Below are 16,072 nucleotides of genomic sequence, written 5' to 3'. Positions count from 1 at the left end.
GGGGGAATGCAAATCCAAGGCACGGTGAGGCAGTACTTCTCACCGACTAGGATGGCTGGCTGATACAGACGAACCATAAGAAGTGTCGGCAAACATGTAGAGAAATCAGAACTGTCATTCTCTGCTGCTGAGAGCGCGAAACCGTGTGGCCACTTTGGAAGACAGTCTGGCAGTTCCTCAAAAGGTTAATTAAACATAGAGTCATCATATGACCCAGCAATTCCACCCCTAGGTGTACGCCCAAAAGAAAATAAAAGTCCACACAAAATGGGTACACAAGTGCTCAGAGCAGCATTATTCCTAATAGGCACAAAGTTGAAATAATCTAGTTTCCAACAACTGACAAATGGATAAATAAAATGGGGTATAATGGAATATTATTTATCCATGAAAAAGAAACGTGAAAACATTATGCTAAATGAAAGGAGCCAGTCGTGAAGAAATACATATTCTAGGATTCCATGTGTATGAAATGTTCAGAAGAGGTAACTTTATTGAGACAGAAGGTAGATTAGTGACTGCCTGGGGTGGGGGTGGGGGGGTGGGAGGCATGGAGGGATTTGGAGGTGGTGTCTAAAAGGCACAAAGTTTCTTTGTGGAGAGTACGAAAAATGTTCTAAAACTGTGGTAAAATACAAAAATTTTGTGAAAATACGAAAACTCACTGAATTTTACACCTTAAGTGGATGAATCGTATGGTATGTGAACTAAATCTCAATAATCAAGCTGTTACCAAGAAAAAAGAATATTACAGTCAACCCCAATGTACTCATCAACTGTATTCAACATTTTTCCAGTTGCATTTCATGTCCCCCTACAGTTAGGCCCCAATTTCCAAGTTTGATTTTTTTCTTAGATGGCCAAAATTAGCACACATGCTTAAAAAGGTACTGTTCATTGGAGTTAGTAGGTATTTAAAGTTTTTAGGAAAACCAAATGTGTTAAATTTGTTAATATGTTTTGAAATATCTAAAGCAGGAGTTCCCAAACTTTGTGGGGGGGGGCTGTGAAGGGGGGTTTAAAATTCCAATCCCCAGGTAGCACTGCACACCAATTAAATGAGTAGCTGAGAGTAAAAGCAGGGCATCAGCAGGTGAAATGATTTTCTAGGGGATTCCAATGTGCTGTAAAGTTTGTGAAATTTAATTTACGTAAATTGTGAAAGATGTTTCAGTAGTCTCTAATTGATTAAACTTATTTAATTATTTCTAATGTGGAAATAAAATTAAAGTCTTACACAAAAACCATATTTTTAAGTTGAATAACAAGATTGGCAAGCTGAACTTAAGATAAAAATTTTGAAAAATGTATCGTTGAATTTTTAAATTACTTACTATTTAAATACTATCAGAAATTGAACTATTTAGGTCAGAACATTGTTAAGCATACTTTCCCCCATCAACAACGTCCCCCGAGGCCTCAAAACCCCCAGGGACAGCGGGGTCACGGAGTGTTTCACAAGCCCGTGCTCCGGGCCGCGGGAGAGTTCAAGTTCAGGAGGCGCGTTTCTGTTCAGCCCCGGCCCGGAAAGGGATCGCACTGGGCAGGAAGTTTTGTCTGGTGTCCCCGCAGCCCGGGCAGCGACTCCAGGGTGACTCCTTGGCCATGCCCGCGTCGCCGCCGCTCGGAGGCGGGTGAAGCTCCGGGACGCGCAGCGCGAGCCGGGGAGACGCGCGGCCGCAGCGCCGAGATGGGCCCGGGAGCGCGGCGCGCGCTGCTCCTGCTGCTCCTGCTGCTCCTGCTGCGGGCCGTGGCCTCGCACCGGCCGCCGCGTGAGTCCGGGCCGCGGGGCGACGAGATCGAACCCAGCTCTGCGGAGCCCCTGGGGTCGCCAAGTGCGGGGGGGGGGCACGGCTCGGGCCCGAGCGCAGCCTGTCCCCGACTCTCCCGGGAGGGGCTCCACCGTCGGCTGCGGGCGGGTTTGCGGGTCCCCACGCCCGTCGCAACTCTCCAGGGTGGCGCTCGGAGCCACCCGCCCCCTCCGCCGGCTGTGACACTTTTAACTACTTTTAACTCCAAATCTGTGCGTTTCTCATACAGGCTGAGCTGAGATCCCCGGGTCTGCGGACTCGGATCTGGGGGCTCTTGTTCTGCTTGGGCCATGTCGTGTTTTCCCCGTCGTCCCCGAACAGGAAGTTCTTCTCCCCAAAGACGGCGTAGGCCCGGCCGGGCGTTGACGCGCAGGGCTGGCGGGGGCAGCGGGCCTCGGCTCAGCGGGGTCCCCCCATCCAGCCTCGCGGGCGCGTGGGGCGCGTGGGGCGCGTGGGGCGCGAGAGCGAGCCGGGGCTGGGCTTCCTGCACCCCCACCCGCAGCCCTTTTGAACCCGGGATGAGGGGAGGCTCCCGAGACACATCTGACCCCGGCCTTTTGACTCTTGGCGGTTATTCTTTTGCCTGGAAAAATAACATACCTGTGATTGCTGGACTTTTGAACTGCACGAAAAAGTTCTCCTTTTCCGCGGAAGGCGGGGGCGGGGGTTGATTTGCAACGTTCTTCCTAGTGTATGTAACTAATGGCCTTTACTGAAGGATGCCACCGTGATGGTAACTGACCTTTAACTCGGTTTAAATCACCCTCCTCTCTGGGGTCTGGCGTGACTCCACTAAGCATTGGGAGGTGGGAGCCCGTCATAGGGCGATTTTAACTAGTGTTCACTGGCCCTCGGGTTATATTCCTTCGCCGGGTTAGAAAGAGCTCAGGCGACCGGTTCACTGATGTAAAATGAAGCACTGCCACCGTTCCCAATCTCAGTTGACGGTGAGTCTTCACACACCTTTTTACACAGTCTCAGAACAACACTTGGAGGATAGGTCGTGTGTGTGTCCACGTTTACAGGTGACGAGAATGAGGCATGACCTACTAGTGGGTAATTTTGTTCAGCGTTACCCTGGGCTTTTGAGGCAGAACCCGCATCTCCGTAGCTGTGGTTCTTTTTTTTAAAGATTTTTATTTATTTATTTGACAGAGATAGAGACAGCCAGCGAGAGAGGGAACACAAGCAGGGGGAGTGGGAGAGGAAGAAGCAGGCTCATAGCAGAGGAGCCTGATGTGGGGCTCGATCCCATAACACCGGGATCACGCCCTGAGCCGAAGGCAGACGCTTAACTGCTGTGCCACCCAGGCGCCCCTGTAGCCGTGGTTCTTAAATGTCACACCGCAGAAAGGGTGGAAACTTAAATTTGATGTGGAACAGAAATATTTGTTGTTCACACGTATAAAGGAAGTATTGGAGCGTGAGTTGCCCTGTTCTAGACCCCAGGAAGTAGCGGGGAGCCAAGTCCTTGCCTTCTGGTATTTTGCATTCTCGTGGGGGGTGACAATAAAGCAACAAGCAAGAGGATCCAGAGCCCGGGTAGCAGCGGGAGCTGTGAAGGAGGCGAGGTAGGGAGGCTCGGGCAGCCTCCTCTCAGGCTGGCGGTAGAGCAGAGAGCTGAGGGAAACGGGGGGTGCCAGCCGGAAGCATCGCTTCCCAGATGAGCGGAGTGGACCCCGAAAGTTGAGTTGAGTCAGGGACTGCACCCTCAGGGAAACGGGCACTTTCCTGTTGTGCGCATGGTCGGACGTCCTCTACTCACTGGATGTTAGTAGCATTCTCCCAGTTACGACGGTCAGAGGTGTCTCCAGACATTGCCAAGTGTCTGCTGGGAGACCCGGCTTCCCAATTAGGGGTGGCTCGGGTGCAGCAGGAGCGCAGGGACTTGTCAGGGACTCAGCCGCAGGCCACGGGCAGGGTCTCCTAGGACCTCGCGGGCTGCCCTGTGTGTCCTAGCTGCGGAGGGATGTGACCTGTCAGGGCTTTTGGCAAGACAGTTCTGGGGACACGGTAGGCCGAGGCAGGGATGAGCAGAGGAGCCCTGAGCAGCAGGCTCATTGCGGATGCACAGAGAAGGAAGTTGCTGAAGGGTCTCAGGATCCCCGTGCTGTGTGAGAGAAAAAGTCAAAGGCGACTGTTATGTAAAAGTTATTTTATTGTTTTAAACGTTTTATTGGCCTGAGCGATGGGGTGACAGGTGATGCCATTTCTGAGATGGTGAAGGCGGAAGAAAGAGCAGCTGGGGAGAAATCAAGAGTTAGACTTAAGTTTGGTTTTTCCAATTAGTCATTCAACTGGTGGTGTCCTGTCGGCTGTTGGGTGTAAGAATCTGGAGCTCAGGGCCAGAGAGAAAAAGCAAGGAGTGGTCATTGATTCATCTAGCAAGGGTGCACTGAGGCCCTACTACATGCCGGCGCTGTTCTAGGCATTGGGCATTCGTCCCGGAATCCCTCGTTCCAGAGCGGAGGGAAGGGGAGCTCCCACCTGCTTCCTCCGGGTTTGCTCTGAAAGTTTTAGCTATGGATCAGCAGATCCGCAAGCATTTCACAGCAAACATTTACACAGGAAAGGGCTTAGCGACGGGAGTCATGGAAAAAACCCACAGCAAATTCCTCTGCACCAGGATCTAATTTGCCCTGAGCATCAACTCCTGAGCTCCACTGCCCCAGCTAGAGAGCTTTTGGGATCTTGGAGAGTTTCTGGGCTGCACGGGAGATTGCCCTAAATGTGGGAAGCAGGGCAGAGGCTAGGAGCTCGAGGGGGTGGTGACAGCTCCCTGGGGGGCGAGAGCACCTGGGCCTGTGGCAGGGGGCGGGGAGGCCCTGCCGCTCACATGTCGTGGGGTGGTGGGCTCGGACGCAGCTGGTGCTGTGAGTTTGATCCAGCGGGGCTGTGGCCCCCCGCGTCCCACCCCCGCTCGTGGCCTGCAGAGATGTCCTCCTGCCTTCTCCCCAGGGTCCCATTCTCTGCGCTTCCTCTTCATGGGTGCCTCAGTGCCGGACCTCGGGCTGCCCCTGTTTGAGGCCTTGGGCTACGTGGATGACCAGCTGTTCGTGTCCTACAGTCACGAGAGTCGCCGTGCAGAGCCCCGAGCCCCGTGGGTCCGGGGCGGGGCCGCCAGCCAGCTGTGGCTGCAGCTGAGTCAGAGTCTGAAAGGGTGGGATCACATGTTCATCGTCGACTTCTGGACCATCATGGACAATCACAACCGTAGCAAGGGTACGTGGAGAGGGCGCTCAGCCTTCCGAGGTGGGCAGAGAGCAGTCCTCTAGCTTGAAGATGCATCTGGAGGAGCAGGCCGGGAGTCTGAGGTCCTGCGGGAGGAGGGAAGGAGTCTGAGGTCTGGGGGTCCCCGGGGATGGTGAGACAGGGACTTACTCCTTCGGTTTCAGTAACGAAGCTCGGGGTGTCGTCAGAGTCCCACACCCTGCAAGTGATCCTGGGCTGTGAGGTGCAAGAGGACAACAGCACCAGGGGGTTCTGGAAGTACGGGTACGATGGGCAGAACCATCTGGAATTCTGCCCTGAGACGCTGGACTGGAGAGCAGCAGAGCCCAAGGCCCAGGCCACCAAGCTGGAGTGGGAAGTGAACAAGATTCGGGCCAAACAGAACAGAGCCTACCTCGAGAGGGACTGCCCCGAGCAGCTGCAGCGCTTGCTGGAGCTGGGGAGGGGCGTCCTGGACCGGCAAGGTACGGTGGGAGCGCCCAGGTACCCCCACACTGTCCTGACACAGCGGAGGGGATGCAGGGCAGGGCAGGACCCCGGCTGGGGTTTCCCAGGTGCCCAGGGTCACGTGACTCTCAGGGAAGGCGCTGAGGTCTGGGGTCTCCGCCTTACAGCTAAGATGTAGGACACAGCCAAGGGTCATGGTTTTATGTGTTCTTCTCCCTACATGTGGCCAAAGAAGAAGTATCTGTGATCTTCTGATTTAACCAAGAACCCTGTGTATATTTAAACCTTTTAGGAATTTCAGAGATGTCAATTTTCACATGAATGCCAAGTCAAGAAATTACCAATGAAGGCAACCAATCAGAGTAGCAGAATCGTTTCGAGGTTAAAGTTACTTTCACAGAACAGAGAGAAAGTCCCTGAAGGCTGCCAATCTTCCGGGGCCCCTTCTTACAGGAATACTTCCTGGGTTGAGCCAGGTAGAATTGGCCAATAGGGCTTATTCAGTCAAATCCGCATACAGGGCAACTTCATCCGATTCCATTGACTATACTGACAAAGGACAGAGGCCATGAGCAGCAAGTATGTGTATTTATATACGGGACAGGAGGATGGGCTTGACCGTCCTCCCTGTAGCACCCCATCCCAGCTGACTCCCACAACACGGTTTAGGACACAAACGGTGACCCTTCTGCAGCTGTGTCTGAATAGGGTTAGCTTCTGCCTCTGACCCACAGAGGAAGGGAAGTGAAAGCTCCAGTCTTCCTGGCTGGGGTAGAGAGCTCCCCTCTCCAGATCCTTCCTCCTTCCTGTCCAGTGCCCCCCTCGGTGAAGGTGACTCATCACGTGGCCTCGGCAGTGAGCACCCTGCGGTGTCAGGCTCTGAACTTCTATCCCCGGAGCATCACCATGAAGTGGCTGAAGGACAGGCAGCCACTGGACGCCCAGGACGTTGAGCCGGAGGACGTGCTGCCCAACGGGGATGGGACGTTCCAGGGCCGGGTGGCGCTGGTCGTGGCCCCTGGGGAAGAGCGGCGCTACGCCTGCCGGGTGGAGCACTCAGGCCTGGACCAGCCGCTCACTGCCACCTGGGGTACGGATGAGAGCGGCGGCAGGGGAAGTCCGCTGTGGGGGGACCCGCAGGGGTGGGCATGGAGGGAGGGGAGGCTCTGAGCTGGGCTGGGCCGCAGTCGAAGCTTTCACATGCTCCTGCTGTTTTAGAGGCCCCGGTGCCCGGCACCGTGCTGGTCGGCGTCGTCGGCGGGGTCGCCGTGTGCATCACCCTCTTTCTCACGGGAATTCTGTTCAGAGTCTTAAGGAAAAGGCAGGCTTCAAGTGAGTAGGAAGAAGGAGGACGTCTCTCAGTTCCTCTGACCCCAGGACACACTAACCCATCAGGAAGTGGGGGGAGGGAGGGCGGAGGGCATTGGGTGTCCATCCACGACAAGCCCGTTCCCCTTTTTCTCTTTGGGAACATGCCCCCCCGCCCCGGGAGCAGGAGTTAATGGCTTTCCTCAGAATGAAAGCTCCAAGTTCAGCACACGCCTTTTGAGCACCTACTGTTTTGCAAGATGCTGTTTAAAGCGGTGCGCGGGCTTTGAAGTTGAGTTCCTCGCTGCTTTTCTCAGATCTCACATCTGGAACGGGACGAAATCTGTGGGACCAGTAAACACAGTTAAAGGAGAGCCCTTAAGGTCCTAAGACAGACGCAAAGAAAATTCTCTGGGGCGTCAAGGGAAAGAATGGCCATGACCTGCTGGGGATCGACCAAGAGTTGTGGGCCTTGAGGTAGATGGCTTTAGGAGAGGTTGAGGCCAGGGGGAGGCCTACCCAGATGGATCAGCCATGCACACGGAGGAGCACGGGGCGTAGTGGGCGGTGAGGAAGGATTGTCTCAGCCTGTCCGTCACCGGGGTGCCTTCCTGCCTCACTGGGCATCTGTGGTGACGGAAGGCAGCCACGCGGAGCTTTGGGGGCCTCGAGGATGCAAGCCAGCGAGCCCTGGGAAGTCAGTGCAGGGACAGTAGGGGGGACACAGTCTCAGCGGTTGGAGAATGCGTGTCAGGAGGTGAGATGGGAGGCAAAGAGGCCAGCTACAGAGCCGGTAAGCAGCTCCAGGTGAGAGATGGTGGTGTGCGAGCCCCGAGAGGTCTCCAGGCAGGGCCTGGTCTCAGTTGAGGTGAATGGATGAGGGGGGTGAGGGCCGGGGACGAGGCAGCAGGGTGCTCGGGTCTGCGATGCCCCTTTCCTGTCTCCTGTCTCTGCAGGAGGAGCCATGGGGGACTACGTCTTGGCCGAATGTAAGTGACGGACAGCCTGCAGACCCCTCGTGGGGAGGAGACGTGGAGACTCACAGAGAGGGCGCCCCTGGGGCCTTCTTCGTGTTCCAGGGCAGATTTGGACCAAACGAACAGGGACTGCCACAGGAACTCTCTGCTTGTGGCCTGCCTTGTTCCTTTTTGAGAAGTTTCTCCCGTTTTGGTGTTTGAGTTTTTGAGAAGTTTCTCCCGTTTTGGTGTTTGAGTTCCTGCGTGCCAATGAGCCCCAGCGCAGGCCTCTGGGCAGAACTGGCTATCTTGAATCTCAAGCTGCCTCTAGAGCTCGCCTTCGTTTCTGTATCACTTCCGATTCCACATGCCTATGTCATCTCATCTCTTACCTCTGGAATAGCTGAAATTTGGGGAACTCACAGTTCCTTTCAACATCTGAGAAAAACGATGAACTTTCTGCTTAGGGCATAACACTCTCATGCCCTTACCAGAATTTTGCACCCACATCCAGGCATTTCCCAGGCCCATCCAGGTTTCCTTTTGATCCTCTCTCTGTTAGCCAGTAATTCACCTGTCACCAAGCCCTCTGGTCTCTTCCATCAGAAGGTGATGTGGGTCATCGTACAGCGGTGAAGGCGGTGCACTGCACAACCCAAGGAAACACCTTTCCCAGAAGAGCCACTGTGGATGCCTGTGTTTATTTATGATAGTTTTCCAGAAAGTGGGTGGGAAATGTCTTGAGGAGGGGTATCTTTTTCTCATTGGCAGCGAGGTGTCACATAGGGTTCCTCGGAGTCGCGATTTACTTTAATGCATTCACGGTGCCTCTCCGTTGGCCAGGCTCGAAGTAACGCAGTCATTTCCCGCTTGGTCTCTGCTAATGAAGTGATAGCGACAATGATCCTCAGGATGAAGACGGTGATAAGGTGGCTGACACTTACATAGATACGTGGAAAAGGCCAGCAGACTTGCCACCAGACTGAGTTCTGAGCCCCTGCTTACGTAGGATTCTTACAATAATTCCCTGATATGAGTACTAACTACTAGGCTCGTTCTTTTTTTAGGTGAGCGAAGTGAAGTACAGAGTATGTTGCAGGCTGCCTGGGCTAGAGACAGGGGAGCGGCTCCGTCAGTCTGACTCCCAGTCACTGCGGCCCACAGACGCTTTACATGTGCCAGGAAATGAAGGAGGGAGGGGCACAGTCCTCTGTCCCCCAGCATCTTCATTCTCAGCGAGCTTGACCCAAACGAAGGGAAAACAGCAGAAAATAACCACAGCCATTTCCTTGCAAAGTTGCTGGGGAAAGACCAGCGTGTGGCTGGCTTAGTCCACTGCCAGCCTGGTCCCCTCTGTCTGGCACATCTCTCGGGCCCCTGGGTCAGGACGGGGATCGGCGGTGTCTGTCAGTGGTTGTGTTGGACCTCACGGCATTTTTGCTCTGCCCGTGCCTCCAGAGTCAGAACCCTGGTGGCATTTCTCTCCAGGAACCAGAGCGATGTCTGTCGTATTAGACGCGGTAAACCTGGTATGTTCCTGGGGCTCCTGGCAGTCTGGTTCTCTTCCCCCACTGTGTGCATTAAGAAAAGAAACTCATCTCACCAGGCTGTTCAAGAATTACTCCATTCTGGGAAGGTAATTCATCTGACTATGTTCAAAAGAATACTAACATAGACCCCCAGATGGCTCACGTTTCCTTTCTGCTGCTGTGTACGTTTGGCCACATAATGTGCAACAAGGCATTCTGTCTGCGACGGCAGGTGCCTCAAAGACCAAAAAAAGGTCAATGGTTTGTTTGTTAGGTATTGAATTTGGGCAAAGAGACTGCAACAATTTTTTTGAAAGCTTTTCTTTGTTTTCTGGTTATGAAAGTTAAGTGGATAAAAGTACATGTAATTTGTGCTTACTGTCGAAAATTTGAAAATAAGTTAAATTGAAACTCTCATTCCATTAGCTAGTGATAGACCCTATCATTGATCTGTGTATTTCCTCTCACGATTGCTATATTAAAATATATAAAATCAACAAATACACTTTAATAAACATTAAATTAATTAATTGTGTTGTGTACTGCATGATTTTTTTAGGGGGCAGAAGGGTAGAGGGAGAAAGAAAGAGAATCTTAAGCAGACTCCATGCCCAGTGAAGAGCCCAGCTCGGTTCTCAATCCCGCGACCCTGAGATCACGACCTCAGCCAAAATCCAGAGCCAGATGCTTAACTGACTGACCAACCCAGGCGCCCCTGCATGATTTTTCCTATGTACTTAACGATGTTATAGATTAATCAAATTAATCATTGGGTCATTTGTGGGACACTGATATGCTTCCAATTTTTTTTACTTTTTCTTTTATGGAAATCTTCATGGAACTCTGGTAGCTAATTTAATTGTTTCTCCTCACTCTAGAAACATTATCATCTAAGCTGTTATGTGTTGGTTATTTTACCTCCAAACCACACTGAACACACACTGACAGATTCTTCCTCTTTAGACGTCATTCTGTACTCAGAACAGACTGCCCAAAAGCTTCCCTGGCTGTTGTAGCTCATTAAGGATATGTTACAACTAATTAGGCACTAGTGTGTGTTTTATTGGTTTTCTTTCACACAGACTGAGATTTCAAGAAACACCTGTTTTCTCAGTGGCACATTCTGTAACCCTTGGCAACGGTGGCTTGTTACTTTTCTTTATATATATATATATTTTTAAAGATTTTATTTATTTATTTATTTGAGAGAGAGCATAAACAGGGAAGAGGCAGAGGGTGAGGGAGAAGCAGGGTCCCCGCTGAGCAAGGAGCCTGATGTGGGGACTCCCTCCCAGGACCCCAGGGTCATGACCTGAGGCGAAGGCAGATGCTTAATCAACTGAGCCACCCATTCTTTTCATAATGGAAGTTATAAACCTCTATTATCTTTCAGTGTTTCTTAGCTTAATTTTTCTGTTCTTGTTCATCAATTCTTAAGATCAACTACATTTGAAAAATCAAAGACCTACCTTTAAAATTCTGGATCCTGTGTGGCCTCTGGCAAAACCACCCGTGAAGTGCAGGAGTGTGGAAAAGGGTGCCACCTGGTGGCTATGGTGGAAAGTGTCACAGTGGTGATGTGACTGTATAGCCCGGGGGAGTGGGAGGTTCCTGCAGGGATGGGGATAGAGAAGAGGTGGCCCTGGAGGTCTTCTGTGGAGAAAAGCCCCTGAGACTTTGAGGAAGTAAGAACCGAGTCCCCAGCTGGTTTGATCACGGGCATGCTGAGCTGCCTGAGCTGAGAAGGGAACAGAAGAGAAGCTCGGTGCTGTTTGCTGTTGGGGGCCAGCAGTGGGTTCAGAACCGCCGGGCGCGCTTGGTAGTAGGGTCTTACAGGGCTGCGTGGGCTCCCCGCACCGTAAAGCATTGTGCGTGTCCGCACACCCCTCCGAAAGCATAGAATGCTGGAGAATTCTTACAAGCCACCATTTTTAAACTATGTTTTTCTAATCACACTCTAATAATGACTAGAAGTCAAGAATGACTTTAAACATTTAAGAGTCTCACATCGATGGACGGGTATTTGAGGTTTTGATTTCTTTCTGCAGACTTTGGGCCACCCTTTTTTCGTTTCTCTTTTGGGATCGGTGTTAACAGGTAGAATGTCATTTCATTATTAATGATTTTGTGTGACGAGTTCGCTACAAAGCCGGGGTTGACTTGACACCCTACACGCATGTCTCCCGTGGCATGAATATTTTCTAAAACTATTTTTTTAAGGTAATAATGATTATGTACTTACTAGATACCAGGCCTTGTTCGAGATACTGTTTCTGAAGAATCCAGTGAAGCAGGAACCGTTATTTCATTGCCCTTATTTTGTTGTATGGAAACCAAAGCACAGAGAGGTTCCGTAACTTGCTGAAGATTAACACAGCTAGAAAATTATTGGGCTTGATTTCTTTTCTAGCTCGTCTGACTGGGAGTCAAGCTTATCACCACTGTACAAGAAACCACTGTTTCTGTGTCAAGAAAACATGTGGTGTGGCGTTGTTACTGTCTCTTTGGGGTGCTCTGCTGACAGCACCTCTGCTGTCTGCCGCAATGAGGAGGGAATCTGTTGTAACATTTCAGAATTTGCCGTATCCCTGTAGCTTTTTTACAAATATTTGGAAACATTTTCTTTGGATGTATTTTTTTTAATTTAAGGATTTTTTTTCTGTTAATAAATAAATTTCTAATGAATGAATTCACATTTCTATTTATTCTCTTTATCATTAAGGGACAAATTTGGGCATGATAGCCTTGAAACACCTGTGAATCATTTTATTCACAGATTTGGGTAGAAACCGTTGTTGCCGGTTTGTGGGGTTTTTTTTTTTTTAAGTTTTGTTATTTTTTAAAATTTTTTTTTTTTAAGATTTTTTAATTTATTTATTCGACAGAGATAGAGACAGCCAGCGAGAGAGGGAACACAGCAGGGGGAGTGGGAGAGGAAGAAGCAGGCTCATAGAGGAAGAGCCTGATGTGGGGCTCGATCCCATAACGCCGGGATCACGCCCTGAGCCGAAGGCAACGCTTAACCGCTGTGCCACCCAGGCGCCCCAAGTTTTGTTATTTTTTAAATATAAAATTCTAGCTTTTGATCCAAAGAGTCTAACAAAGAGTTTTGGAGTCTTCTGTGTACTCGTGGTGGGACCGGGTGAGGGTGGGATGGGTTAGTACCAGTATCTGTATAAATCTAGCTTTAGGTCTCAGTTAACCTTACTCTTCAGGTTGATTAAATGACCTGAATTTTATTCCTTAAACAGTTACCACAATGGCATTTTCAAAAAACAGTGAACAACCAACTCTGATATTGCTAAAATATATTGACAATGTGTGCAAGAGAGAGCATCTATTTTAAATATGGATGTAACAGTTAATGGTCCTTCCTTTGTATATGTTTGGAATCACAGTTTTGCCATTAAAACAAGTACAAAATACTTTTTGTGCTTTGTGTATGTGATTAAAAAAGCATTCAAGGAGGGGCGCCTGGGTGGCACAAAGGTTAAGCGTCTGCCTTCACGCTCAGGGCGTGATCCCAGCGTTCTGGGATCGAGCCCCACATCAGGCTCCTCTGCTGTGAGCCTGCTTCTTCCTCTCCCACTCCCCCTGCTTGTGTTCCCTCTCTCGCTGGCTGTCTCTATCTCTATCGAATAAATAAAAAAATCTTTAAAAAAAAAAAAAAAAGAAAGCATTCAAGGAAATTTGAAAATCAAATTTAATTACAGACATTTATATAAAAATTTTGAAACAAATAAATGTATAAGTAAGGATATTGTTAGAAGTTCTCTGTCCAAAGAACTTTTTCCAGTAGGTCAAAATAAATTAAAAATGTTCATAGGTGCAAGCCCACACAAAGACAGCAGGCTGAGCAAGTGGGTGGGACCAAAACTTTCAGTAGAATGTTTGGACCTAGAAGAAAAAGTAGAACATTTTCTAGAACAGCAAGGAGAGGAAGTCTTCAGAGGGAAGGGGGGTGGGGGATTGGGATAGACCGGTGATGAGTATTAAGGAGGGCACGTACTGCATGGTGCACTGGGTGTTATACGCAAATAATGAATCATGGAACACTACATCAAAAACTAAGGATGTACTGTATGGTGACTAACATAACATAATAAATTATTATTAAAAAAAGGAAGGAGAGGAAGTAAGGAAGCTAGGGAAGACATAATATATGTAATGGACCACAGATATGCCAATGGGAATGAAAATTGAATTTAGGGAAAGTGAATAAGACAATGGGGATTCATACCAGGGTAAACGTTAGGTGGCTGGAAAAAAGAAATTCATCAAAGCCTTACATTGCAGTAAGATCCATCAGCCAGGGGCTGAAGGGCTGTCTGCCCCACACCAGGAGTGACATACCCAAATTGTTGGAGACAACTAATGTTATAAAGCCCTGGAAAACTAAGTTGGGTCAGGTTGAAGGTACACCTTTCTTCAACTGTAATATAGGTCAAAAGTATCTCTACCATAAGATTTCTTCTTACTAAAGAACAATTATACACTTAAAAGTGATGCTCCGTACTGGTAGTTCTCAACGCTGGACAAGTATCGGGATTGTTTGTTGACTATATATACATATAGTCTCTACACCATCCCTCAGCTCTGATACTTTGATTGAGTTAGTCTGTCTACTGCAGAGGGTGGTTGTGGGCATTTCATATTTTTATAAGCCCTTTGATTAACCTGATGGTTTTATTTGTTCAAATGTGTGATGTGACCTATTAACCACAACTTGTTTGTAGGGTTTTTAGCTGAAGAGCTTAACTCACATGTTGAATAATTGGGGTTCTCTGAAGCCAGATTCTCTCTGAGGATGAGAGGGAGGTGAAAAGAAAGCCAGCCATACAGGTTCCAGAGTGAGGCACCCCTCTCCCAAGCCTTATGACCAGGTAAGACCTGTACCCTTTCCAGAGTGGAAGGATCCATTTTTAATATACATCTATATGTGTACACCTTTTAAATATTTCTGTTGTGACATTCATGATTTTTGAGTCAACGTCATTGAGAAAAATTGATAAAGGAGGACCTAGGAGAAGGGAATAGAAAAAAGGAATAAGATGTCTAAATAAAAGTGATGTTTTATTAATGATAGAGTGGGCAAAATAAAACTGGGGGAAAGCTGGCCTAGATCTCTGGTTGCAATGCCAAGGGCACCCGCTGGGATGTGTATCAAGGGTGGCCCACGCCACAGATTTTTGCATGAAATTACCATATTATATACATGCTTTTTCTGTTTATGTCCATGAATTAAAAAGCATGTTGAGATTTCAATTTTACTTATAACCTCAGATCCTGCAGTTTTTCTCTGTAGTGTTTGACATTTTTTCCTAGCTAAGTCCCCCTTATAAATATGTGTTCGCAGTGGGGGAGGGAGGAGTAAAAGTTAGGAAACTAAAAACCCTCAATTTGGGGCAGAAGAACGTAACTACTTAATAATTCCAGAAGTGTCACAAATCATATGCCATTCAGGACTTTCCTACCCTCTCCTGGGACTCTTCTCTCTTTTCACCCGAGAAAGTATGAGGTTATGTATAATCTGTGATCTCTCTCCAGCCGTTGTCGCATTTTAAATATTCCGAATAGGCAGTTATTTACTAACCAGGATGGAAAGAGGGTGTGCACTTCCCTCTCCGGTTTTAAGCAGAGTAAGAATGATCATGGAAATTTTCAAAAGCTGCAGCAGGAGGCTAAGCAGAAATTTTTGATTTGAAAAGGCTCTCTCCCAACCACATTCAGATCCAGTTCTGCTCTCTTCTGCTTTTTCTTTCTTTCTTTTTTCCTTAATGGGATTAGCCTTGTTTAAAACACCAATAATCTCATCAAAAGCCCTCCAGGGGAGGGCCCTGTAGGCTTTGCAATGACCTTAATCAAGTATTAGCCCTGCCCTACAATTAATCCCCAACTCAACAAAACGTTTGTTCTTGTAAACCTGGAGAAGGTTGAAAAGGCATCAGTTAAGGAGGAAAGGGGAGCTTATTAGGAATTGCAGGCAGATCAGACAGGCCCAGCAGGCCAGGAAGAGGAGCGTCCAGGGGCAAGTGATCATTGAAGCTTAGCTTTAGGTTCCCTAACTCTCGCACAGACTTTTGTAGAAACAGGAGTCACTCAATAAATGTTTGAAAGAGAACAAGAACTTTTAATTTGCAATTGTTGGGGTTTTGCTGTTCCCAAACATAGGGCCAGACCTTTTAGATGGCCAGGCTTACTTTGTCCAGCATAAAAAAGGCCTTCTAAATATGTCAGTTTAATAGGAATATTAAAAGAACCTGAGGGAAAGTCCCTTGACCGATAAATCCACCGTTCTTCACATATTACCTCTACATTCTCCCCCAAGGAATCATTACATAATTTATTAGTTATTAAGTGGAAATAAAAAGAAACGAGTGGTTCTCTTTGCTCAGAAGCTTTACCCGGTAAAAAAAAAAAAAAAAAAAAAAAAAAAAAAAAAAAAAAAAAAAAAAAAAAAAAAAAAGAAAGAAAGAAAGAAAGAAAGAAAGAAAGAAAGAGAAAAGAAAAAAGAAAAAAGAAAAAAAACACAAAAAACCCCACAAAACCACATTTCACCTGCAAACGCGCCCAGAAAAAACAACGCAGGACAAAAGAGAAACAAGCATTTCAATTGAATGAGAGCCATACCTCCCGCTCCAGCCCGCCAGACAGGCGAGGTTTCACTGGCCAATCAAATGTTAATGAGGTTTCCTTGCCACACCCCCTTGCTGACTTAATTTGGAAAGAACGCCAGCGCACCTTGTTCTCAATCAGGTCCGCACAAATGCTATTTAAAGGGCTGTTCGAA

General features: G+C 48.5%; 1 protein-coding gene across 4 annotated transcripts; it reads left to right on the top strand.

Annotated features, from left to right (window-relative positions):
* The first annotated feature begins 1,466 nt into the window (after positions 1-1,466).
* HFE (homeostatic iron regulator) lies at positions 1,467-9,812 on the top strand. Of its 4 annotated transcripts, none has more exons than XM_034660097.1 (6): positions 1,468-1,772; positions 4,809-5,033; positions 5,207-5,506; positions 6,304-6,579; positions 6,708-6,821; positions 7,754-9,812. In XM_034660097.1, exons 1-6 carry the CDS (start codon positions 1,691-1,693, stop codon positions 7,792-7,794), a joined length of 1,038 nt encoding a protein of 345 aa, XP_034515988.1. In that variant the 5' UTR covers positions 1,468-1,690; the 3' UTR covers positions 7,795-9,812. The 4 variants fall into 4 exon arrangements, with proteins under 4 accessions (XP_034515990.1, XP_034515988.1, XP_011234698.3 ...); XM_011236396.3 differs by having other exon boundaries at positions 1,469-1,772; positions 4,770-5,033; XM_034660098.1 differs by lacking the exon at positions 1,468-1,772 and adding an exon at positions 1,804-2,758 and having other exon boundaries at positions 4,770-5,033.
* Positions 9,813-16,072: the final 6,260 nt, after the last annotated feature.

This window comes from Ailuropoda melanoleuca, chromosome 5, assembly GCF_002007445.2.
Source record: "Ailuropoda melanoleuca isolate Jingjing chromosome 5, ASM200744v2, whole genome shotgun sequence".
In the NCBI taxonomy this organism is placed as follows: domain Eukaryota; kingdom Metazoa; phylum Chordata; class Mammalia; order Carnivora; family Ursidae; genus Ailuropoda; species Ailuropoda melanoleuca.
This window is presented reverse-complemented; position numbering and strand designations above follow the sequence as displayed.